Source organism: Cherax quadricarinatus, chromosome 24 (genome assembly GCF_038502225.1).
Source record: "Cherax quadricarinatus isolate ZL_2023a chromosome 24, ASM3850222v1, whole genome shotgun sequence".
NCBI lineage: Eukaryota > Metazoa > Arthropoda > Malacostraca > Decapoda > Parastacidae > Cherax > Cherax quadricarinatus.
Genome location: NC_091315.1, coordinates 16,357,161 through 16,383,873, shown reverse-complemented (window position 1 = coordinate 16,383,873; position 26,713 = coordinate 16,357,161). Strand labels below are relative to the sequence as shown.

The 26,713-nt window shown below is 45.3% G+C and overlaps 1 protein-coding gene across 1 annotated transcript in view; it reads left to right on the top strand.

Annotated features, from left to right (window-relative positions):
- The window catches only part of LOC128690839 (neuromedin-K receptor), a 284,333-nt gene that overhangs the window by 102,912 nt on the left and 154,708 nt on the right, over positions 1 to 26,713 (top strand). The window contains exons 3-4 of the mRNA XM_070088495.1: positions 19,238 to 19,451; positions 22,233 to 22,451. Of these exons, the coding sequence (XP_069944596.1) occupies positions 19,238 to 19,451; positions 22,233 to 22,451 (433 nt within the window). The remainder of the gene's footprint in view (positions 1 to 19,237; positions 19,452 to 22,232; positions 22,452 to 26,713) is intronic.

Here is a 26,713-nt window from a genome sequence, read left to right as displayed (position 1 = left end):
ATTCTGGACTATTACTACAGGTTATGAAGTAATCTTGTGGGCAGTTAATTTAGCGATACAGTGCCGTCATAATAATAAAAACTCTTAATTTTCAGTGTTTTTATTTTTATTTGAGGACTCATGTCACTGTCTACGTGACTCACGAAATCGTAATGACACGATTGCAGACAAACCAGACTACGGGTGGGTATAGAATCCGCGGTCAGAGAGTCATAAAACTCCAGACCGACGTGTTAGCCACTGTGCCAGCTGGCTACAACACGATTCGTCCAACTAGGTATATTTATACACCATAGGAAGGTTAGCATAGGCACCACTGTGACCACAAATGCAAATTTTTACAGACGAATCTCCCGCCAGCGTGGCCGTGATTAGCTCTAGCTCAAGTCCCTTCAAAGCCGTCAACATGACTCACGAAATCGTAATGACACGACTGAAAACAAATCTACCTAGTTAGACGAATCTTGTTATAGCCAGCTGGCCCAGTGGCTAGCGCGTCGGTCTGGAGTTTCATGACTCTCTGACCGCGGGTTTTATCCCCGTCCGTGGTATGATTTTTCATTGTCTACGTGACAGTGTGTGTGAGGCAGGCCACTGCAGTGGCCACTGAAGACGTAGGTCAGTTGATAGTTTCCTTTAACTAGGTAGATTGGCGTAAGACTTACGGTTTATTCACGGCATTCCTACTTTTAGAGGCGAATTTAGTGTCTTATATACCACATAAACTAATGGAATCAAGTTTTCTGTAAAAAAAAAAAAAAAACGCGAGTTCGCCCTGATAATAAACAACGGCAGTAACTACAGCTTCGATATATTTCCTTTACTGCCGCCGTTATTGTTAGGAAGTCCATTTTTTTCGTACAGTTAGTATGCTGGGAAACGAGCCCACACGGGTTTGACACTACACGGAATACTACAAAACTTGCATTCAGAAATCTATTAAAAAAAATATTGTCAGGTTTGAGCGACGAGTACGTCCTCTCTCTCTCTCTCTCTCTCTCTCTCTCTCTCTCTCTCTCTCTCTGGCACCAGTGACGCTGCCAGGTTCACTTCAAGGTGCACAGATGCTGGTGAGGGGCTCTTGATGCAATCAGTTGCAGCTTTTATTTCCTGCATTGGACCAAACTTCTCTTTTTCAGGACCCTTATGAGTTTAGTGCTCCCCCAGATATATAATGGCAACCATCGGTGCATCATAACCAACTCTCAGTCTTAGAGAGTCAGAAGAGGAGCTCAGAACTCCAGAAGAAACCGTAACTGATGAAGCTCAATATTGTCTTATTCTGCAAGGTTTAATATCATGGTCGATAACACAGGCCATTAACAGCAACTCCTGACCTGTAGCACCAAGTTGATTCAGTGTATACACACTGATATACACACTGATATACACACTGATATACACACTGATATACACACTGATATACACACTGATATACACACTGATATACACACCTCTTGGTAGGTATATACTTTTCGGTATCTATATACTGAGAGATAAACACCTCTAGATATATATATATATATATATATATATATATATATATATATATATATATATATATATATATATATATATATATATATACAGTGATACATACATCTTGGTGTGTATACAATGATATACATACCTCTCAGAGTACATTCATTGATATACAATCGATGCATATACACTGAGAGTCACACGTCTTAATGTACATACACTGACATACTCACGTCTCAGTGTATATACACTGACATACTCGGTGTATTCACTGTGTTACTTGTTACAAAGAATTTAACATCCAGAAGAAAAGTCTTTGCAACTGCACGCGTCAGCGTCCTCAAACAGCGTCAACGAGAAGAAAAGCATCCACAACTTAGAAGAACCCTTTGTCAGATTATTTCTTAGACTCTCCGTGGCTAAAAGCTCCATTAGTGGGTCATCATATGGCTAAGACCCGCTTCAGGAAACACTTGTCCCGTTTCCTGACAAACCTTACCTAACCTAACCTTACTCCTGTATCAGTGTGACCTGACGCACACCCCACCTCACAGCCATGTACTCTACGCATTTCTCACAATCTTTTTCATGAATGAGGAGTCTGTGGAACACTTTGGTACCTTTGTGTGTAACCTGTAACGCTTCAGGTTCCAGCGTATGAACCTCGACAAGGGAGACGCGAGTGTATGCATCCGGCTATGTTGAATCCAGCCAGAATGTCTCCCATTCTCCAGGTTAATTGCTTTCCCAAGAACACAATAATAATAATAATAATAATAATAATAATAATAATAATAATAATAATAATAATAATAATAATAATAATAATAATAATAATAATAATAATAATGATCATTTAGTATCTTCAAGAATTTTCGCCTACGTAGTTGGTATATTCACTGGAAGACAGAGACGACTGATGCTGGAGACAGCAGATGCAGTAAAGAGGTGATGTTGTCATCTTCATCCTCTCTCCAGTTTTATTCACCTTTGTATTCGTCGTGTAGGCGAAACGTTTCAAAGTATGCACATACCTTGGTATCGGAATTGCATACCAGCGTGATATTACTCGCCTTCTCTTGTTTCGCCCACTGTATGGGCAAAACATCGTCCATAGAGGATCCGTATAAGTGTTCTGTCTTTCTTTGTATCTTTAGATATTATCTGCCGAGTAGAAAAGGAACGGAGAATCATATCTTCACAGACAGTATGTACATAACACTATGCAACACAATTTTTGTTCCTGGCAAGCAAGTGTTATTTTCTAACTCCTTTCATTGCAAAACAATAAAAAATGCCCATTATTCCTTTTAAATTTTGCTTTTGTGGCTTAAAAATGAGAAGTTTTTCTAGATTTGCGAACATGCAACAAATCGCTTTCCCGTTTAAGCCCCCAAACGTAGTCTGCCATCATGTTTTCATTGTAAGATCCCTGTTATCTGTGATATCTATGGAAGCGCTCCCGTTGCCCCTCTGAGTATGCTCCCACATTCTCCTTGAAATTGTCAAGATGAGCATAAAGGATTATGGACCATAAGTGACACCCTACAACCTATGTGACCATAGCTTTTTACCAAAGTCTCAACAAGATCCACATAATTATCAGCCTTGGAAATATAAACACATATGCAGTATAATGTGATCCTTTATTGACTACGTTTCGCCCACACAGTGGGCTTTTTCAAGTCACAAACGGATCTACCTGGGGTGGAAGGGACGCCAGTATTTATAGTCAGGTTCAGAATGCTGAGGTCAGGTGGAGAATGCTGCATCTGATGTACCGAGTGGGGTTATAGAGTCTAAAATCTTGGGTAGCTTGGAAAGGAGATTGGATAAGTTTGTGAGCAGACCTTCTACAGTGTTCTTATGTGGGATAGCGATGAAGAAGTTTCTTGGCAAGTGGTTCAGCTATGTTATAGAAGCCACTATTCTGGTTGAAGTTGTCGGATATAGAAATAAGTGATGATTCCAGGATTCTTCGGTATTGAGTGTTGTCTTCTGTGGCGATAAGTCTTGATGTTTCGCCCACGTATAATTTGTTGCAGTCATTACAAGGATTTATGTATACCCCTGCAGAGGGTGGAAGCTTGTCCTGTCTATCACTGGTAATGTCCTTGATGGTCGTGGTTGTGGAGGTAGATACTTGGAATGAGGTATTGGAAAAGATGTTGGAAACGTGTTTGGCAATGGAGTTGGTGGGGAGGACTATGTATCTCTTCTCGGCAGTGTCTTCTCTGGGTGTGTTGAAGATGTTTAATGCCCGTCGTCTGCAGTCTCTGATGAAGTGACGAGGATAGTGAAGTTTAGAAAATACTTGTTCAATTATCGTGCATTCTTCTTCAAGAAACTCATTGCTGCAGATTCTGAGTGCACGCAGGAAGAAGCCTATAATTACATCACGTTTAGTTTTGGTGTCGTGGTGAGAGTAGAAGTGGAGAAGATCGTTTTGGTTGGTGGGTTTTCGATAGACTTTAAAACGAAGTTCGTGGTCAGCTTTGCAGAGCAGAACATCAAGGAAAGGAAGAGTGTTGTCGATTTCTTCTTCAAGCGTGAACTGGATTGAAGGCTCGACCTGGTTGAGCTTGTCTTGGAGAGCTTGAACGTTGAAGCGTTTAGGAGTTATGAGGAGAATGTCGTTAACATAACGGAGCCAGGTGACAGACGAAGGAGAAACGTTCGGCTTCTAGATGTTCCATGTATAGGTTCGCCAGGACCGCACTGAGTGGCGAACCCATGGGTAGTCCAAAAGTCTGCTGAAAGAAGTGATTTTCGAAAGAGAAACACGTAAAGCCAACACATAGTTCAACAAGGTCGATGAAATCGCTGGCTGGAATGAGAAGATCAAGTGAATCGTCAATTTTCCTGCGCAAGAGATCGATAGCTTGTGTAGTAGGTACTTTGGTGAATAGGGAAGTCACGTCAAGGCTGACTTTTTCATGTCACAAACAGATCTACCTGGGGTGGAAGGGACGCCAGTATTTATAGTCATGTTCAGAATGCTGAGGTCAGGTGGAGAATGCTGCATCTGATGATGTATCCAATCTCCTTTCCAAGCTACCCAAGATTTTAGACTCTATAACCCCACTCGGTACATCATCAGATGCAGCATTCTCCACCTGACCTCAGCATTCTGAACCTGACTATAAATACTGGCGTCCCTTCTACCCCAGGTAGATCTGTTTGTGACTTGAAAAAGCCCACTGTGTGGGCGAAACGTAGTCAATAAAGGATCACATTATGCTGCATATGTATTTATATTTCAATTGTGTCGGTATTTTATACCATTTATTTTCATCGTGTCAAACACTGCAGTAGAAATGGATCCTTCACACAGAGAATACCTGGACCTTCTTCTAAAAGCTTACTCACTTCGCAACAGACACAATTTTCTTCGTGATTGCATCCAAGAAATGGTCTTACCAAGATCTACTCCTCCTCAAATTGCCAACATCAAACCTCCTTTCTCCGCTACAGCTCGGACCTACCTTGAAGAGTGTGCAGATGACTTAAACAATGCTACAAAGGAAGCTTTTCTCCAAGCCAGTACACTAGGCACAACACTCCGGGGCAACATGAGCAAACGCACCGCCGAAATCATTCGCAGCAGAGTTACCACAGCGAATGTTCAACAGAAGATCAGACTTACTAGGAAACTACAAACACTCTGCGATGATAGTAATTGGAAAAGTTTAGGAAGACCTGAAATTATTCAAAATCTTTCATCTCGTTCACTGTCAACCACAGAAACTGAAGCCCTCAGCTTAGGCCTCAAATTCGCAACAGGAATTACGAAACCAAAACAAGACCTCAATTTCATCGCCAAAAACTACAGACACAATGACTCCGACTTCCAAGAAGGTTTTCTTCAAGGCATCATCTCAGCAGCCATCTCAACACGCAGCTCCCCAGTCATACCTCGACGTTACATCAATGCACTCAAAGGTTTAGCAGAAGACACGACCATCAGGGTCACCACCGCTGATAAAGGAGGTGGTGTTGTTATCATGAACACTGACAATTACAGGAACAAAATGCTCAATCTACTTAATGACCCAGATACCTACAAACCTCTCACAACTAACCAAGTGGACAACCTTACTAAAACTTTTCTTCAAAGGACTCGCCGCATTCTGAGGGGCTCAGAACAAGGGAAGAAACTTCTGCACACCATGCCCAGCAACCCCAGACCTGCCAGAATGTACGGCCTGCCAAAAACTCACAAGCCTGGTATCCCACTGAGGCCCATATCCTCGGGAATAGGCAGTGCTCCCCACCAGCTATCAGGAATTCTCGCAAAACACCTCTCTAAACTCTTGGGCACTATCAGTCCAGCACATCTCAAACACTCGGGTGATCTTCTCAATCGCATTCGCAACATCAACATCAGGAACAAGAAACTTTCCAGCCTTGACGTAACTTCCCTATTCACCAAAGTACCTACTACACAAGCCATCGATCTCTTGCGCAGGAAAATTGACGATTCACTTGATCTTCTCATTCCAGCCAGCGATTTCATCGACCTTGTTGAACTATGTGTTGGCTTTACGTGTTTCTCTTTCGAAAATCACCTCTTTCAGCAGACTTTTGGACTACCCATGGGTTCGCCACTCAGTGCGGTCCTGTCGAACCAATACATAGAACATCTAGAAGCCGAACGTTTCTCCACCATTATTCCTTCGTCTGTCACCTGGCTCCGTTATGTTGACGACATTCTCCTCATAACTGCTAAACGCTTCAACGTTCAAGCTCTCCAAGACAAGCTCAACCAGGTCGAGCCTTCAATCCAGTTCACACTTGAAGAAGAAATCGACAACACTCTTCCTTTCCTTGATGTTCTGCTCTGCAAAGCTGACCACGAACTTCGTTTTAAAGTCTATCGAAAACCCACCAACCAAAACGATCTTCTCCACTTCTACTCTCACCACGACACCAAAACTAAACGTGGTGTAATTATAGGCTTCTTCCTGCGTGCACTCAGAATCTGCAGCAATGAGTTTCTTGAGGAAGAATGCACGTTAATTGAACAAGTATTTTCTAAACTTCACTATCCTCGTCACTTCATCAGAGACTGCAGACGACGGGCATTAATCATCTTCAACACACCCAGAGAAGACACTGCCGAGAAGAGATACATAGTCCTCCCCACCAACTCCATTGCCAAACACGTTTCCAACATCTTTTCCAATACCTCATTCCAAGTATCTACCTCCACAACCACGACCATCAAGGACATTACCAGTGATAGACAGGACAAGCTTCCACCCTCTGCAGGGGTATACATAAACCCTTGTAATGACTGCAACAAATTATACGTGGGCGAAACATCAAGGGACCTCCAAACACGTATTTCAGAACACCAATACGCAAGCAGGTCTGACGACACAAGGAATGCCTGTGTACAACACCGTAATTCACACAACCACTTGATAAACTACAGAAACTCAAGACTTATCGCCACAGAAGACAACACTCAATACCGAAGAATCCTGGAATCATCACTTATTTCTATATCCGACAACTTCAACCAGAATAGTGGCTTCTATAACATAGCTGAACCACTTGCCAAGAAACTTCTTCATCGCTATCACACATAAGAACACTGTAGAAGGTCTGCTCACAAACTTATCCAATCTCCTTTCTAAGCTACCCAAGATTTTAGACTCTATAACCCCACTCGGTACATCAGATGCAGCATTCTCCACCTGACCTCAGCATTCTGAACCTGACTATAAATACTGGCGTCCCTTCCACCCCAGGTAGATCTGTTTGTGACTTGAAAAAGCCCACTGTGTGGGCGAAACGTAGTCAGTAAAGGATCACATTATACTGCATATGTGTTTATATTTCCATTGTGTCGGCATTTTATGCCATTTATTTTCATTATCAGCCTTGTTGCCCAGAAAGTCCTGTGCTACAGCAACAAAACTCTCCCAGGCTTCCTTTTTCTTCTCTATGAGCTTCTTTGGGAATTCTGAGCACTCCATGATTTTCCTGACTTGTTGTCCAGTGAAGCTGTCAGCCTTCACCTTTGCCTTTGATAGCTTGAGAAAGAAGTCTCGAAGATACTTGAAGGCTGCAGACTCTTTGTCAAGAGTTGTAACAAACTGTTTCATTAGCCTTAGTTTGATGTGTAATGGAGGAAACCGAACCTTGTGAGGATCCACCAATGATTTATGTTTAATATTATGTCTTCCTACTGAGTTGGTTGAGTGATCCCTGGGTTGATGCCATATTCTAGAAACACCAAACCTCATGGCTGCTTTTTCTCCTCTATACCATCCTGTAAAAGAAAAAAAAATTAGTTTCTGTTACACACATTTCATTTAAAAAATGTTCCATCATATAATTAATGACTTTCTTACCTTCCAATGTTTTCTTACAATGTTCACAAGCAACATGAGGCGCCCAGGTCTTGTCTTGGTCCACAACTGACATGCCAAAATATGCTTTTAAGCTTCACACATTTTTTAGATACTGTTACAGAGAACTTCTTTGTTCTTGTCTTAATGAATTGACCAGATATGTAGCAGAATGCATCTGGAGAATGATTTCAGCCTCTTGATGCCATTTCACTTCTGATGTGTCTTTTCAGGTAGCCAGAGCTGAACTGAATGCTGGTTTGTGAGTCCCTGTTTTTATATTTTCCAAACAAAACCCTAGAACGTCAGTCTTTCTTGAAAGTGTTCCAGAAGTGTCCTGACCACAAAAGCAAAGTTCTGGGATCAGAATTACTTTTTTTAAATTTTGTTTAGTTATAAAGAACTGGAAAATGATGCTTATTTCCCAGGAGCACGACAGAAGTAAAATTTTGTTACATAGCGTAATATTTGCCTGGTTGAGAATCTGCTCAGCGTCTTTATGGTAGAGCGAAACGTTGCCACAATAAAATGTCACATTAGTTGCAACTGTGTCCATTTACCTACCAAGAGTAAAATAGTCAGAGATAATTCCGGGAATTTATAAGAAGAGCTGACTGCAGTGTGGGTGTAATCTTCTATGCAACAACAGCCAGGTTTTTATATTTCATCTGTTATATATTTCCAGATTACCTTTCAATGGGCAGCGTTAATGAAAGCTGTGTGTCTTTTGTAATGAAAGGATCAGCAATCTGGCCATCCGTTTTGTTCCTGTGGCATTTCCATTACTGCCATAGTCGCTTGTAATACATGAGGATATCGAGAATATTGGTGAATTAAATCCTAGCGGTTTGTTAATGTGCGAGTGTGTGTGTGTGTGTGTGTGTGTGTGTGTGTGTGTGTGTGTGTGTGTGTGTGTGTGTGTGTGTGTGTGTGTGTGTGTGAGTGGGTTGGTGGGTGTGTGTGTGAGTGTGGGTGGGTGGGTGGGTGGGTGGGTGTGTGTATGTGTGGGTGTGTGTGTGTGTTTGTGTGTGTTTGTGTGTGTGTGTGTGTGTGTGTGTGTGTGTGTGTGTGTGTGTGTGTGTGTTTGTGCGTGTGTGTGTGTGTGTGTGTGTGTGTGTGTGTGTGTGTGTGTGTGTGTGTGTGTGTGTGTGTGTGTGTGTGTGTGTGTGTGTGTGTGGGTAGGTGGGTGGGTGCGTGCACTCACCTAGCTGTTGTAGCAGGGTCGAGTCCCAGTTCCTGGCCTCGCCTCTTCAATGGTCGCTACTAGGTCACTCTTCCTGTTCCATGAGCTTTATCATACCTCTTCTTAAAGCTTTGTATGGATTCTGCCTCCATTACATCACTTTCAAGACTATTCCACATCCTGACAACTCTGTGTCTGAAGAAATACTTCCTAACATCCCTGTGATTCATCTAAGTCTTCAACTTCCGCTTGTGACCCCTTTTTGCTGTGTCCCATCTCTGGAACATCCTGTCTCTGTCCACCTTGTCAATTCCTCTCAATATTTTAGATGTCATTATCATATCCCCCTATCTCTCCTGTCCTCCAGTGTCGTCAGTTCGATTTACCTGAACCTCTCCTCGTAGGACATGCCCCTTAGCTCCGGGACTAGTCTTGTTGCAAACCTTTGCACTTTCCCTAATTTTCTTACGTGCTTGTCTAGTAGATGTGTGTTCCAAACTGGCGCTGCATACTCCAATATAGGCCTGACATACACCACGGTGTACAGGGTCCTAAACGATTCATTATTGAGATGTTGGAATATTATTCTTAGGTTTGCTAGGCGCCCATATGCTGCAGCAGTTATTTGGGTGATGTGCACTTCAGAAGATGTGCCCGGTGTTATACTCACCCCAAGATCCTTTTCCTTGAGTGTCGTTTGTAGTCTCTGGCCCCTAGACTGTACTCCGTCTGCGGTCTTTTTTGCCCTTCTCCAAACTTCATGATTTTGCACTTAGTGGGGTTGAACTCCAAGAGCCAGTTTCTGGACCAGGCCTGCAGCCTGTCCAGATCCCTTTGTAGTTCTGCCTGGTCCTCGTCCGATTGAATTCTTCTCATCAGCTTCACATCATCTGCAAACAGGGACACTTCTGAGTCTATTCCTTTCGTCATGTCGTTCACATATACCAGAAACAGCACCGGTCCTAGGATTGATTCCTGTGGAACCCCGCTTGTCACAGGCGCCCACTCTGACTTACAATGACTCGCTGATGTCTTCCTGACAGGTATTCCCTAATCCACTGCAATGCCTTCCCTGTTATACCTGCCTAGTCCTCCAGCATATGCACTAATCTCTAGTGTGGAACCGTATCAAAAGCCTTCTTACAGTCTAAGAAAACACAGTCTACCCACCTCTCTCTCTCTCTCTCTCTCTCTCTTGTCTTACTGCCGTCATCCTGTCATAGAATTCCGGTAGGTTTGTGACACAGGATTTCCAGTCCCTGAAACCGTGCTTGTTGTCGTTGAAAAGCTCATTCCTTTCTAGGTGCTCCACCACTCTTCTCCTGATAATCTTCTTCAAGACTTTGTATACTATACATGTCAGAGACACTGGTCCGTATTTGCATGCTTCGTGTCTGTCTCCTGTTTTAAAAATTGGGACTAATTTACTGTCTTCCATACCTCAGGTAGTCTCCCTGTTTCGATAGATGTGTTGAAGATTGTTGTTAGTGGTGCCCATAGCGCCTCTGCACCCTCTCTCAAGACCCACGGAGAGAGGTTATCCGGCCCCACCGTCTTTGAAGTATCTAGTTCGCTTAGGAGCCTCTTCACTTCTTCCTCGGTTGCATGTATTGTGTCCAACACTTGATGGTGTACCCCACCTCTCCATCTTTCTGGAATCCCTTCTGTCTCTTCTGTGAACACTTCTTTGAATCTCATGTTGAGCTCATCACATAGTTCTCGGTCGTTTCTTGTGATCTCCTGTCCTTCTTTCCTCAGCCTGATTACCTGGTCCTTGATTGTTGTTTTCTTCCTAATGTGGCTGCACAACAGTTTTGGGTCATATTTGGCTTTCGCTGCTATATCATTTTCGTATTGTCGTTGGGCCTCCCTTCTTACCTATGCATATTCATTTCTGGCTCTACAACTGCTCTCCTTATTCTTCTATGTCCTTTGCTTTCTATGCTTCTTCCATTCTCTAGCACACTTGGTTTTGGCCTTTCTACATCTTTGAGTGAACCAAGAGCTCATTTTGGCCTTGTCGTTGTTTCTGTTACCCTTTGGCACAAACTTCTCCTCAGCTTCCTTGCATATTGTTGTCACATATTCCATCATCTCTTTTACTGACTTCCCTGTCAGTGCTCTGTCCCACTGAAAACCTCGTACAGGAAATTCTTTATGAATGTGTAGTCCCCCTCTTGTAGTTTGGCTTCGCTCGTCCTGCCCTTCCTGCTTCCCTCTCCACTTGTAACTCTACTATGTATTCGAAGTTCAGAACCACGTGGTCACCGGCCATGAGGAGTCTTTCATATGTGATGTCCTCAATATCTGCACTACTCAAAGTGAATACTAGGTCCAGTCTTGCTGGTTCGCCCTCTCCTCTCTCCCTCTCTGGTAGTGTCCCTTATGTGTTGGTATATGGGGTTTTCCAGTACCACCTCCATCATCTTAGCTCTCCACGTTTCTGGGCCTCAATGTGGCTCCAGGTTCTCCCAGTCAATTTCTTTGTGATTGAAGTCGCCGACAATTAGTAGGTTGCCCTGCTCGCATGAACCAGTGTGTCACCCATCGCTCTGTTACTCTCATTATATTCTTTCCTTGGCCTCCTGCTGTTCTGTGGTGGGTTATACATTAGTGCAATTACCACCTTGGGACCTCCAGACTGAAGTGTTCCTATTATGTAGTATCTTACTTCTCCTCTGTCTCCTCTCTCCAGCTCATCAAAAATCCCATTGGTTTTTGATGAACAGTGCCACTCCTCCACCCTCTCTGTTCCCTCTGTCTTTCCTCAAGATGTGATGTCTCGTTGTAAAGATGGCATCTGTTATCATACCTGTGGGCTTGATTTCTGTGAAAGATATGATGTCCGGCGAAGCCTCTTTGATTCTTTCGTGCCACTCCCACTTACTCGTTATTCCATCAGCGTTGGTGTACCATACCTTCAGTTTCCTCTTCAACACTGTCTTCTGGGGGTCTGTGAGGGTGGGGGACCTGCCAGTGTGCTGTGGGATTCTACAGCATAGTGTGGGGTGGGAGGCTGTAAGTGTGGATTTGGGTTTGTTTTTGATAACATGTTTGGATGTGGGGCTCTGAGGTTCTGCCTGTGCTTGTGCTTGTTGCTCTGGCCAGCTCTGGTTGTCCTCTGCTGACTCTGTCCTTGTCTCTCTTCCTAGCCCCTTTCTTTTCTGTGTTTTCTCCCTCAGCTGCTGTTGTTCTGTTCTTGTTCTGTCGTGTGCGTGCGTGCGTGCGTGCGTGCGTGCGTGCGTGCGTGCGTGGGAAAATTTATGGAATCAATAATTGCCGAGGCAGTTCGTAGCCACCTTGAAAAGCATAAATTAATCAACGAATCTCAGCATGGTTTTACAAAGGGGCGTTCCTGCCTTACGAATTTATTAACTTTTTTCACTAAGGTATTTGAGGAGGTAGATCATGGTAATGAATATGATATTGTGTATATGGACTTCAGTAAGGCTTTTGACAGGGTCCCACATCAGAGACTATTGAGGAAAATTAAAGCACATGGAATAATAGGAGAAATTTTTTCCTGGATAGAGGCATGGTTGACAAATAGGCAGCAGAGAGTTTGCATAAATGGGGAGAAATCAGAGTGGGGAAGCGTCACGAGCGGTGTTCCACAGGGGTCAGTGTTGGGCCCCCTGCTGTTCACAATCTACATAAACGACATAGATGAGGGCATAAAGAGCGACATCGGCAAGTTTGCCGATGACACCAAAATAGGCCGTCGAATTCATTCTGACGAGGACATTCGAGCACTCCAGGAAGATTTGAATAGACTGATGCAGTGGTCGGAGAAGTGGCAGATGCAGTTTAATATAGACAAATGCAAAGTTCTAAATGTTGGACAGGACAATAACCATGCCACATATAAACTAAATAATGTAGATCTTAATATTACGGATTGCGAAAAAGATTTAGGAGTTCTGGTTAGCAGTAATCTGAAACCAAGACAACAGTGCATAAGTGTTCGCAATAAAGCTAATAGAATCCTTGGCTTCATATCAAGAAGCATAAATAATAGGAGTCCTCAGGTTGTTCTTCAACTCTATACATCCTTGGTTAGGCCTCATTTAGATTATGCTGCACAGTTTTGGTCACCGTATTACAGAATGGATATAAATTCTCTGGAAAATGTACAAAGGAGGATGACAAAGATGATCCCATGTATCAGAAACCTTCCCTATGAGGATAGACTAAGGGCCCTGAAACTGCACTCTCTAGAAAGACGTAGAATTAGGGGGGATATGATTGAGGTTTATAAGTGGAAGACAGGAATAAATAAAGGGGATGTAAATAGTGTGCTGAAAATATCTAGCCTAGACAGGACTCGCAGCAATGGTTTTAAGTTGGAAAAATTCAGATTCAGGAGGGATATAGGAAAGTACTGGTTTGGTAATAGAGTTGTGGATGAGTGGAACAAACTCCCAAGTACCGTTATAGAGGCCAGAACGTTGTGTAGCTTTAAAAATAGGTTGGATAAATACATGAGTAGATGTGGGTGGGTGTGAGTTAGACCTGATAGCTTGTGCTAACAGGTCGGTTGCCGTGTTCCTCCCTTAAGTCAATGTGACCTGACCTGACTAGGTTGGGTGCATTGGCTTAAGCCGGTAGGGACTTGGACCTGCCTCGCATGGGCCAGTAGGCCTTCTGCAGTGTTCCTTCGTTCTTATGTTCTTATGTTCTTATGTGTGTGTGTGTGTGTGTGTGTGTGTGTATTCACCTAATTGTACTCACTTAAATGTGTACGTACTCACCTAATCGTGTGTGTGTGTGTGTTAGTTAGTTAGTTACCATTTTGTCCTAGGCACATGTCGATTAGACACTAGGCCTGTTGTGTGAGTCTGTGTGTGTATAGTATGTACTCACCTAATTGTACTCACCTAATTGTGGTTGCAGTGTGTGTGTGTGTGTGTATGTGTGTGTGTGTGTGTGTGTGTGTGTGTGTGTGTGTGTGTGTGTGTGTGTGTGTGTGTGTGTGTGTGTGTGTGTGTGTGCGTGTGTGTGTGTGTGTGTGTGTGTTTGTGTGTAATTAATACTACTAGACAATTAAAATTAACTCACACCTATAAAATATAAACGTAAATCTTCACAATTTGTATCGCTTCTGTCTGAGTTTTCAAATTCAGACATCAGAAAGATTACGTGAATCCATCATAGAGAAATGCCAAACGAAAATGATTTCCCTGGCCTTTTACCTTTTTTTTTAATTACGTACAGTGCTATGCACGTGACAATGAAAGTAATAAATAAGCGTTTTTTTTTTTTTTTGGTGTTCGAATTTACTTGTGACAGTGGCAAAAAACGCAGGTTTAATCACAAATTAATATGGAAGGTTTTCACTGTCGGCTGTAAAGTGAAGATCAGTCAGCCGGATATGAATCCTGGAAGTCCGGTTAATTTCCTCCCTGTGACGGGCTAAGGCAATCAGGGTGGGAAGTCAGATCCATCAGTGGTCGGGTCAAGATTGCTGCTGATTAGCCAGTCAGCCGTCGTGACGTCGATTAAGTGGGAATTAGATTCGCCCTCCGGCTCTTCCTTAGTTTCATTCCCCTCTCTCTGTTTCTCTCTCTCTCTCTCTCTCTCTCTCTCTCTCTCTCTCTCTCTCTCTCTTTCTTCATCCCTTCTCCATCTCTCCATCTTGTTGTGAAGGCAACGAGAGGAACCATTCTTTGGTTCTAACCCACCCGTGTTATGGTTTCTTTGCAAATGTGTCATTACAATTTCGTGAGTCGTTCAGGAGAGGTAACCTGAAATTTAAGTAAAGTGATTTAAGGTGAATAAAAAACATGAAATAATCAAATCTGCTGCACCTGCTTGACTAAATGTCGCTCTCTGCGAATGTCCAATTAGGAGACAACTTTTTTGAACGTTTAAACTATGCCACTGAGGATTACGGAAGTTATCCGAGCCACTGGAGGATGCTGAAAATTTAAAGTTGATTGTGTGAAGCGTCTCGAAAAGTTGGAGGAAATTAAAACAAATCAGGTAACGTCTTAAACGTTTCCCTTACCAGGGGAGACCTTACCAGGGGAGACCTTACCAGGGGAGACCTTACCAGGGGAGACCTTGCCAGGGGAGAACTTACCAGGGGAGACCTTACTAGGGGAGACCTTACCAGGGGAGACCTTACCAGGGGAGACCTTACCAGGGGAGACCTTACCAGGGGAGACCTTACCAGGGGAGACCTTACAAGGGGAGACCTTACCAGGGGAGACCTTACCAGGGGAGACCTTACCAGGGGAGACCTTACCAGGGGAGACCTTACCAGATGGAGACCTTACCAGGGGAGATCTTACCAGGGGAGACCTTACTAAGGGAGACCTTACCAGGGGAGACCTTACCAGGGGAGACCTTACCAGATGGGACCTTACCAGGGTAGACCTTAGCTGGGGAGACCTTACCAGGGGAGACCTTACCAGGGGAGACCTTACCAGGGGAGACCTTACCAGGGGAGACCTAACCAGGGGAGACCTTACTAGGGGAGACCTTACCAGGGGAGACCTTACCAGGGGAGACCTTACCAGGGGAGACCTTACCAGGGAACCTTACCAGGGGAGACCTTACTAGGGGAGACCTTACCAGGGGAGACCTTACCAGGGGAGACCATACCAGGGGAGACCTTACCAGGGAAGACCTTACCAGGGGAGACCTTACCAGGGGAGACCTTACCAGGGGAGACCTTACCAGGGGAGACCATACCAGGGGAGACCTTACCAGGGGAGACCTTACCAGGGGAGACCTTACCTGGGGAGACCTTACCAGGGGAGACCTTACCAGGGGAGACCTTACCAGGGGAGACCTCACCAGGGGAGACCTTACCAGGGGAGACCTCACCAGGGGAGACCTCACCAGGGGAGACCTTACCAGGGGAGACCTCACCAGGGGAGACCTTACCAGGGGAGACCTTACCAGGGGAGACCTTACCAGGGGAGACCTCACCAGGGGAGACCTTACCAGGGGAGATCTTACCAGGGGAGACCTTACCAGGGGAGACCTTACCAGGGGAGACCTTACCAGGGGAGACCTCACCAGGGGGGACCATACCAGGGGAGACCTTACCAGGGGAGACCTTACCAGGGGAGACCTTACCAGGGGAGACCTTACCAGGGGAGACCTCACCAGGGGAGACCTTACCAGGGGAGAACTTACCAGGGGAGACCTTACCAGGGGAGACCTTACCAGGGGAGACCTCACCAGGGGAGACCTCACCAGGGGAGACCTTACCAGGGGAGACCTTACCAGGGGAGACTTCACCAGGGGAGACCTCACCAGGGGAGACCTTACCAGGGGAGACCTTACCAGGGGAGACCTTACCAGGGTAGACCTTACCAGGGGAGACCTTACCAGGGGAGACCTTACCAGGGTAGACCTTACCAGGGGAGACCTTACCAGGGGAGACCTTACCAGGGGAGACCTCACCAGGGGAGACCTTACCAGGGGAGACCTTACCAGGGGAGACCTTACCAGGGGAGACCTTACCAGGGGAGACCTTACCAGGGGAGACCTTACCAGGGGAGACCTTACCAGGGGAGACCTTACCAGGGGAGACCTTACCAGGGGAGACCTCACCAGGGGAGACCTTACCAGGGGAGACCTTACCAGGGGAGACCTTACCAGGGGAGACCTCACCAGGGGAGACCTTACATGGGGAGACCTTACCAGGGGAGACCTTACCAGGGGAGACCTTACCAGGGGAGACCTTACCAGGGGAGACCATACCAGGGGAGACCTCACCAGGGGGGACCATACCAGGGGAGACCTTACCAGGGGAGACCTTACCAGGGTCAGACCTTACCAGGGGAGACCTTACCAGGGGAGACCTCACCAGGGGAGACCTCACCAGGGGAGACCTTACCAGGGGAGACCTTACCAGGGGAGACCTTACCAGGGGAGACCTCTCCAGGGGAGACCTCACCAGGGGAGACCTTACCAGGGGAGACCTTACCAGGGGAGACCTTACCAGGGGAGACCTCTCCAGGGGAGACCTCACCAGGGGAGACCTTACCAGGGGAGACTTCACCAGGGGAGACCTCACCAGGGGAGACCTTACCAGGGGAGACCTTCCCAGGGGAGACTTCACCAGGGGAGACCTTACCAGGGGAGACCTTACCAGGGGAGACTTCACCAGGGGAGACCTTACCAGGGGAGACCTCACCAGGGGAGACCTCACCAGGGGAGACCTTACCAGGGGAGACCTTACCAGGGGAGACCTCACCAGGGGAGACTTCACCAGGGGAGACCTCACCAGGGGAGACCTCACCAGGGGAGACCTCACCAGGGGAGACCTCACCAGGGGAGACTTCACCAGGGGAAACCTCACCAGGGGAGACCTCACCAGGGGAGACCTCACCAGGGGAGACCTCACCAGGGGAGACTTCACCAGGGGAAACCTCACCAGGGGAGACTTCACCAGGGGAGACCTCACCAGGGGAGACTTCACCAGGGGAGACCTCACCAGGGGAGACCTCACCAGGGAAGACCTCACCAGGGGAGACCTCACCAGGGGAGACCTTACCAGGGGAGACCTTACCAGGGGAGACCTTACCAGGGGAGACCTCACCAGGGGAGACCTCACCAGGGGAGACCTCACCAGGGGAGACCTCACCAGGGGAGACTTCACCAGGGGAGACCTCACCAGGGGAGACCTCACCAGGGAAGACCTCACCAGGGGAGACCTCACCAGGGGAGACCTTACCAGGGGAGACCTCACCAGGGGAGACCTCACCAGGGGAGACCTCACCAGGGGAGACCTCACCAGGGGGGACCTCACCAGGGGGGACCCAGATTCTTAAGTGCTTCCTTAATTAATCAATCAATCACTCAAGTTTATTCTATATAAAGATTACAATGTGGGGTTTACATTTTATACGATATTGTGTGGTTCACATATTATAAAATACTAATTACAGAGAGAATCACTATCACACCTAGCATGACTACTCATTTCGGGCAGACTAAGATTAATTCAAAACTATATTGGTGCAGATTATGGAGCGTGTTGATATTAAGGCTAAGTACCTGCATTACAGTTGTTAAATTTAGCAGTATGAATGGTTTTGTCTTAGTACGATACATAGTTTCTATTGAAGCTCCTATATTAGAGTATCTCAGGCAAACTTATGACTAGTTTAAGATGCATTAGGTAATAGTTTTATTACGTATTTCCATGTTTATAGTCAATTGGGTGAGTGTAGGTGTGAATTGTGGAGAATCACAGATATCGAGTGTAGGTCTAGGTTTTTTTTATGTGTGTATGATACAAGAGATTGGCAGTTTTCATGTAGTTAGCTGACGGTGGGGTGTGTCAGGGAGATAAGATGTTTTCTACGGTAGTTTTGAAAGTGATGATTGTGTCTGCAGTTCTAGAGTTTTCAGGTAGGGCGTTCCAGATTTTAGGTCCTTTTATATAAGTATATTGATTTTTTGTATAGGTTTAGCCGGACATGGGGAATGTCACAGAGATTTTTGTGCCTAGTGTTATGCCTCTGGGTTCTGTCACAACTATCAAGAAAGTGTTTTAGGTCAGGGTTAATATTGGAATTGAAAGTTCTGTAAATGTAGGTTGCACGGGAGTAAGTGTGGATGTTCTGTACAGTGGGTAAGTTTAGATCTATGAAGAGTGGGGGGGGGGTTGCCTGGAATTGGATTGCGTGATTATTCTTACTGCGGTTTTGTGTTGGGTTATTATTGGCTTTAGGTGTGTTGCTGCAGTTGATCCCTAGGCACAAATAGCATAGGTGAGGTAGGGATAGATGAGTAAATGGTATAGTGTGAGAAGGGCTGATTGTGGCACGTAGTAACGTATCTTAAAGAGGATCCCAACCGTTTCGGACACTTCTTTTTTTTATATGTGTTGGATATGGGTGCTGAAATTCAGGTTGTTGTTGAGGTGTAGGCCCAGGAATTTGCCCTCATTATGTTTGGCAATAAGAGTGTTGTCGATCTTAACGTTAAGTTGTGCAGTACCTACTCTGTTATCAAACATAATATAGGTTTTGGCAGTGTTAAGTGTAAGTTTATTGGCTGTCATCCAAGTAGATAGTTTTAGTAGCTTCTCGTTAACAATGGTGTTGAGTGTGGCAAGATTTGGGTGGGAGATGACATAAGTCGTGTAAGGATACAAGGATTAGTAACCATAGATTTTGGTAAGGAAGGTGGGTAAGGGACGATGATTAATGCTTCCCTATAAATACAGCGAAGGTCATTTCTGATGCAGGTGGTACTACGAGTGTAAGGAGAACTGGCCCAAGACACAGAACGAACTCTACGAGAAAACGTACACTGTGGTGCTCTTTGTGTTGACGTTCGCCCTGCCCGTGCTGGGTCTGGGATACACCTACCTCTCCATTGTTGGCATGATGTGCTCCTACAGGATCCCAGGCAACGCTGAGCCCTCCAGAGACCAGCAGCACCTCCACGCCAAGGTCAAGGTGAGAGGAGAGGTGGTCGTGAGTGGGTGAATAAGGATTAAGACCGGAGTGGAGAAGAGGAGTAAGATAGGAGGGTGAATAATGGTCAAAGTAATAGATTGAAAAAAAAAAAAGGTTAACATAGGAGAATGAGAAAGCTCAAGATAGGAGGGTGAGAAAAGGGTCAAGGTGTGAGGGTGGAAAAGAATGAAGTAGGAGGGTGAGGAAGGATCAATGAACATGAAGGGATACAAGGATTAGTGGAGAGGTTCAAGTGAGGAGAGAAGGAAAGAGAGGTTCAAGTAGGGAGAGAAGGAAAGAGAGGTTCAAGTCAGGAGAGAAGGAAAGAGAGGTTCAAGTAGGGAGAGAAGGAAAGAGAGGTTCAAGTAGTGAGAGAAGGAAAGAGAGGTTCAAGTAGGGAGAGAAGGAAACAGAGGTTCAAGTAGTGAGAGAAGGAAAGAGAGGTTCAAGTAGAGAGAGAAGGAAAGAGAGGTTCAAGTAAGAAGAGAAGGAAAGAGAGGTTCAAGTAAAAAGAGAAGAAAAGAGAGGTTCAAGTATGAAGAGAAGAAGAGAGAGGTTCAAGTTTGAAGAAAAGAAGAGAGAGGTTCAAGTAAGGAGAGAAGGAAAGAGAGGTTCAAGTAAGAAGATAAGGAAAGAGAGGTTCAAGTCTGAAGAGAAGAAAAGAGAGGTTCATGTAAGGAGAGAAGGAAAGAGAGGTTCAAGTATGAAGAGAAGAAGAGAGAGGTTCAAGTTTGAAGAAAAGAAGAGAGAGGTTCAAGTAAGAAGAGAAGGAAAGAGAAGTTCAAGTAAGGAGAGAAGGAAACGGAGGTTCAAGTAGAGAGAGAAGGAAAGAGAGATTCAAGTAGGGAGAGAAGGAAAGAGAGGTTCAAGTAGGGAGAGAAGGAAAGAGAGGTTCAAGTAGGGAGAGAAGGAAAGAGAGATTCAAGTAGGGAGAGAAGGAAAGAGAGGTTCAAGTAGGGAGAGAAGGAAAGAGAGGTTCAAGTAGGGAGAGAAGGAAAGAGAGGTTCAAGTAGGGAGAGAAGGAAAGAGAGGTTCAAGTAGGGAGAGAAGGAAAGAGAGGTTCAAGTAGGGAGAGAAGGAAAGAGAGGTTCAAGTAGGGAGAGAAGGAAAGAGAGGTTCAAGTAGGGAGAGAAGGAAAGAGAGGTTCAAGTAGGGAGAGAAGGAAAGAGAGGTTCATGTAAGAAGAGAAGAAAAGAGAAGCTCATGTAAGGAGAGAAGGAAAGAGAGGTTCAAGTAAGAAGAGAAGAAAAGAGAGGTTCAAGTAAGAAAAGAAGGAAAGAGAGGTTCAGGTAAGAAGAGAAGCAAAAAGAGGTTCAAGTCTGAAGAGAAGAAAAGATAGGTTCAAGAGGAAGAGAAGAAAAGAGAGGTTCAAGAGGAAGAGAAAGAAAGAGAGGTTCAAGAGGAAGAGAAGGAAAGAGAGGTTCAAGTAAAGAACACAGAAGGAGTTTTTTATCATTAAACAAAATTAGGTACACGAGAAGTGTATCGCTATATCACTCTACGTATGGGAATGAAAGGTAGCTAAATTTTCCCTGTTATATCCCATTACTGAGAACGACTCACGTACATCAGGTAATGAACTCTGTCAGTCCGAGGTGGGAGACTTCACTAAACCAATGAGGATGTCGTCAGGTGTTCCAGACATGAATAAAAGACACAAATGCAGCGTAATGCGATCTCTTTATTATTAATTATTACACTGTGGATCTATTTCTATCGTGTTGATCTTATGTACAATTTCTCCCCATTCCACTTAAAGCTCTGCACCTACGACGGCTTCAAAGTTTTCATTCCAGCAGTGCTGGAGTTACTGGTAACAGTAACTCCAGCACTGCTGGAATTTTCGTCTTTCAGGATGACTTATATAACACACACTATAAAAATACAACAACAGAGTATGTTTTCTAATCGCATTTATTTGTTTTCCACTTGAACCTCTCTTTTCTTTTCATCAACCATTAATAAAGGTCCACAAAGCCGATAAATTGATGTCGGGAATGGAAGTAATAATGTTAATAGAGGGAGAAAGCCTACTCCCGTCATCACAGACGGGAGTCATCACAGACGGGAGTCATCACAGACTGGAGTCATCACAGACGGGAGTCATCACAGAGGTTCACTCAAGACAGAGAAAGGGAATTCACAGACATTAATTAAAGTCACAGATAAGAAGGCTAAGGACGAGTATCATTACAGACGAAGAGAAGGAAGAACACAGACAAAGGAGGAGTATTGAATGGAATCACAGGGAAGAATATTCTCTGCGTTATTCGTTTTCCTCTGTAATAAGCCTCGTCTTTAGTCTTCGTATCTGTGAATTTAATTAACACCTGTGAATTCCCTTTCTCTGTCTTAAGTGAGCCTCGGTGATGACTCCCGTCTGTAACGACCTTCGTGTCTGAGGACCTTCGTAGATATTTGCGACCTTCCACTGTATTCTTTCTCCCTCTATTAACCCTAAATTACTCGCTCATTTCTGCCAGTCTTTATTCAAATGATTAAAATTATTTGCTACTCGTTTTTTCTCTATCTCTCTGTATCTGTCTGTCTCTCTCTGTCTCTCTGTTTCTCTGTCTGTATGTCTGCAGGTCTTTCTCTCTCTCTCCACTGTTGCTTTAATATCCTTGCCTGAAACACCTAGATATAACAAGGCAATCCTTAATCTAGATACAGTCAGACAGTTCTTAGCAGGTAGCCCAGGTGTTATCCTCTAATTCCTCTTCTGTCTGTCTTTCCCATGGACACACTCACTCACTCACTCTCACTCACTCTCCACCTCAGGTAATCAACATGATGATAGCAGTGATGGTGTGCTTCGTGTTGAGTTGGTTCCCACTGCAAGTGCTGCAGTTCCTCATCTACTTCGCACCGGAGATGACGCAGTGTCGGGGCCATGAGTGTTTCACCTACTACATGAGCTTCTTCGCCTGCCACTGGATAGCCATGGCCAACTCCTTCATGAATCCCTTCATCTACTGCTTCATGAGCAACAATTTCAGGGTAAGTGACAGAGAGAAGAGAGAGGGCGAGAGAGCGAGAGAGAGAGAGAGAGAGAGAGAGAGAGAGAGAGAGAGAGAGAGAGAGAGAGAGAGAGAGAGAGAGAGAGAGAGAGAGAGAGAGAGAGAGAGAGAGCCAACAAAAGGAATGGACTGGAAATAAGACACATGCATTGTTGAAAGTGTTATAAAATACCGACAACTTGAAGATTAAGATACATGTGCACATGTATCTTAATCTTCAAAACATATGCAGTCTATAAGGACGTTTCGCCCAGGAAACGTTTCTCCACGAATGGCTTATTCAACTCTGAAGCAGCACACCTGTTAGGATCAAATATCACAACACTGCACATGTGTCTTATTTCACAACTGTCTGGTTTGTATCGCATTGTGTCTGATGAAGAGCTGGGCTTGTGTGAGTCAGTGATGGAAGCTCAATCCACAGTCCGCCAACCACAGAAGAGTGAAAAACCAAGGAACGGGTGGGATTTGAACGCATGACCTGTGACTTTTTGGACTTACTCGCCATAAAATCAAACATCGTCAGTTCTGTAATTTGCTTGAAATCGTTTTATCACTATTTCGTGAGTTAGAAAAGTGGAATAAAGGGCATGAAACCTTTCGCTCAATGAAGAATTGAGACAATGCAACATATGGGAATCTTTATTGGAGAAACGTTTCGCCACACAGTGGCTTCATCAGTCCAATACAAAGTAGAAATGGGTAAGGAAAGGAGGAGTTTGAGATAATCAGTCCCTCAGCCTGGAGTCGATGTGTTCAGTCCATCACTCTTGCAGGAAGTACAGCAGAGGGCCAGAGAGGTGGCCCTGTGCTGAGGGACTGATTACCTCAAACTCCTCCTCTCCTTACCCATTTCTACTTTGTATTGGACTGATGAAGCCACTGTGTGGCGAAACGTTTCTTCAGTAAAGATTCCCATATGTTGCATAAGTGTCTCAATTCTTCAACTCGTCGGTTTTCAAAAACCATTTATCATTTTCGCTCAATGGAAGCAAGACAAAAAAGAAAGTGTAAAAAATCTTCATTTTTTGTTTCTTTGTCGTTAGATTCAGGGATAAAAATTTAATTCCTTAGGGGAGGCGAACAAGAAGGTTTGATCCAAGGAATAGTAAACTTCAAGTCCTTGGATCAAGAGCCCTTCACCAGAAAGAGACGGTATTAGCATGTGTAGACCCTGACGGTTTGAAAATGCAAATGTGGACTAATATGTTTGAAAGTGAGTAGGTCTCATTAGCGAGGGTGAGGCCAGACACCAATACATGATTATTAGAGCACCGTCCCTCCCCTCCTCCCCCTCACAGATCAGTCAGGGTGATGCTTGTCACTGTGTTGACCTTGTAACTAGCGAACACTTGTCAGGGGACCACCACAGGTCGCCAGTGTTAGTAGCCTGGTAGCAAAGTTACACTGGCTGTCTACTGCCTCTGGTGACCAGTGTTAGTAGCCTGGTAGCCGGCTACACTTGCCAGCTGCCACCATTGGTTGCTAAGCCAGCAACACTGGCCAGCCACCACTGCTAGTCGTCAGTGTTAGTAGCTGGCTACCGCCACTGGTTCCCATTGCTATAACTTCAGAGCTAGATACATCACAGGCCAGTTACCATCAATGGTCCGGTAAGCGCTGGCTAACCACAACTAGTCGTTTTCACAGTATTAACCTGCTAACCAGCAACACTGGCCAGCTACCACCACTGGCTGTCACAGTATTGACCTGCTATCCAGCATCCACCACTTTCCAGCTTCCGCTTGTGGCTGTCAAATCAACACAATGATGTCAAAGGTCACATTAAAACACCACATGTTTCACTTCTCGGCGTGTTCCAATTGAAATTAACAATAGTGGAGAGAGAGAGAGAGAGAGAGAGAGAGAGAGAGAGAGAGAGAGAGAGAGAGAGAGAGAGAGAGAGAGAGAGAGAGAGAGAGAGAGAGAGAGAGACAGAGACAGAGAGACAGATAGACAGAAGCTCTTAGCTTGTAAAATGGTAGGAAATCACAACTTATCCCTGTAAAACCATTGTATAAATAAAGTGAGTGTATGTTCACGTTTTCCACTACAGTTCCGGCCTCCATTACGTACAAATTTTTAGAAAATAATTCATCAGTCGTTGTTGAATGAGTTAAGACGACACAGAGACTTTCTTCATCAACACTGATGAGAAAGTTTCTCTCTTAATCCAGGCTCATATTAGTTCTTGGAGGTGCTTCATGCTGCACACTAGTTCTGGGAGGTGCTTCATGCTGCACACTAGTTCTTGGACGAGTTTCATGCTGCACACTAGATCTTGGACGAGCTTCATGCTGCACACTAGTTCTTGGAGGTGCTTCATGCTGCACACTAGTTCTTGGGGGTGCTTCATGCTGCACACTAGTTCTTGGAGGTGCTTCATGCTGCACACTAGTTCTTGGAGGTGCTTCATGCTGCATACTAGTTCTTGGAGGTGCTTCATGCTGCACACTAGTTCTTGGAGGTGCTTCATGCTGCACACTAGTTCTTGGGGTGCTTCATGCTGCACACTAGTTCTTGGGGGTGCTTCATGCTGCACACTAGTTCTTGGGGGTGCTTCATGCTGCACACTAGTTCTTGGAGGTGCTTCATGCTGCACACTAGTTCTTGGAGGTGCTTCATGCTGCACACTAGTTCTTGGAGGTGCTTCATGCTGCACACTAGTTCTTGGGGGTGCTTCATGCTGCACACTAGTTCTTGGAGGTGCTTCATGCTGCACACTAGTTCTTGGAGGTGCTTCATGCTGCACACTAGTTCTTGGAGGTGCTTCATGCTGCACACTAGTTCTTGGAGGTGCTTCATGCTGCACACTAGTTCTTGGGGGTGCTTCATGCTGCACACTAGTTCTTGGGGGTGCTTCATGCTGCACACTAGTTCTTGGGGGTGCTTCATGCTGCACACTAGTTCTTGGAGGTGCTTCATGCTGCACACTAGTTCTTGGAGGTGCTTCATGCTGCACACTAGTTCTTGGAGGTGCTTCATGCTGCACACTAGTTCTTGGAGGTGCTTCATGCTGCACACTAGTTCTTGGGGGTGCTTCATGCTGCACACTAGTTCTTGGAGGTGCTTCATGCTGCACACTTGTTCTTGGAGGTGCTTCATGCTGCACACTAGTTCTTGGAGGTGCTTCATGCTGCACACTAGTTCTTGGAGGTGCTTCATGCTGCACACTAGTTCTTGGAGGTGCTTCATGCTGCACACTAGTTCTTGGGGGTGCTTCATGCTGCACACTAGTTCTTGGGGGTGCTTCGTGCTGCACACTAGTTCTTGGAGGGGCTTCATGCTGCACACTAGTTCTTGGGGGTGCTTCATGCTGCACACTAGTTCTTGGAGGTGCTTCATGCTGCACACTAGTTCTTGGAGGTGCTTCATGCTGCACACTAGTTCTTGGGGGTGCTTCATGCTGCACACTAGTTCTTGGAGGTGCTTCATGCTGCACACTAGTTCTTGGGGGTGCTTCATGCTGCACACTAGTTCTTGGGGGTGCTTCATGCTGCACACTAGTTCTTGGGGGTGCTTCATGCTGCACACTAGTTCTTGAGGTGCTTCATGCTGTACACTAGTTCTTGGAGGTGCTTCATGCTGCACACTAGTTCTTGGGGGTGCTTCGTGCTCCACACTAGTTCTTAGAGGTGCTTCATGCTGCACACTAGTTCTTGGAGGTGCTTCATGCTGCACACTAGTTTTTGGGGGGGCTTCATGCTGCACACTAGTTCTTGGAGGTGCTTCATGCTGCACACTAGTTCTTGGAGGTGCTTCATGCTGCACACTAGTTTTTGGAGGTGCTTCATGCTGTACACTAGTTCTTGGAGGTGCTTCATGCTGCACACTAGTTCTTGGAGGTGCTTCATGCTGCACACTAGTTCTTGGAGGTGCTTCATGCTGCACACTAGTTTTTGGGGGTGCTTCATGCTGCACACTAGTTCTTGGAGGTGCTTCATGCTGCACACTAGTTCTTGAAGGTGCTTCATGCTGCACACTAGTTTTTGGGGGTGCTTCATGCTGCACACTAGTTCTTGGAGGTGCTTCATGCTGCACACTAGTTCTTGGAGGTGCTTCATGCTGCACACTAGTTTTTGGGGGTGCTTCATGCTGCACACTAGTTCTTGGAGGTGCTTCATGCTGCACACTAGTTCTTGGAGGTGCTTCATGCTGCACACTAGTTCTTGGAGATGCTTCATGCTGTACACTAGTTCTTGGAGGTGCTTCATGCTGCACACTAATTTTTGGAGGTGCTTC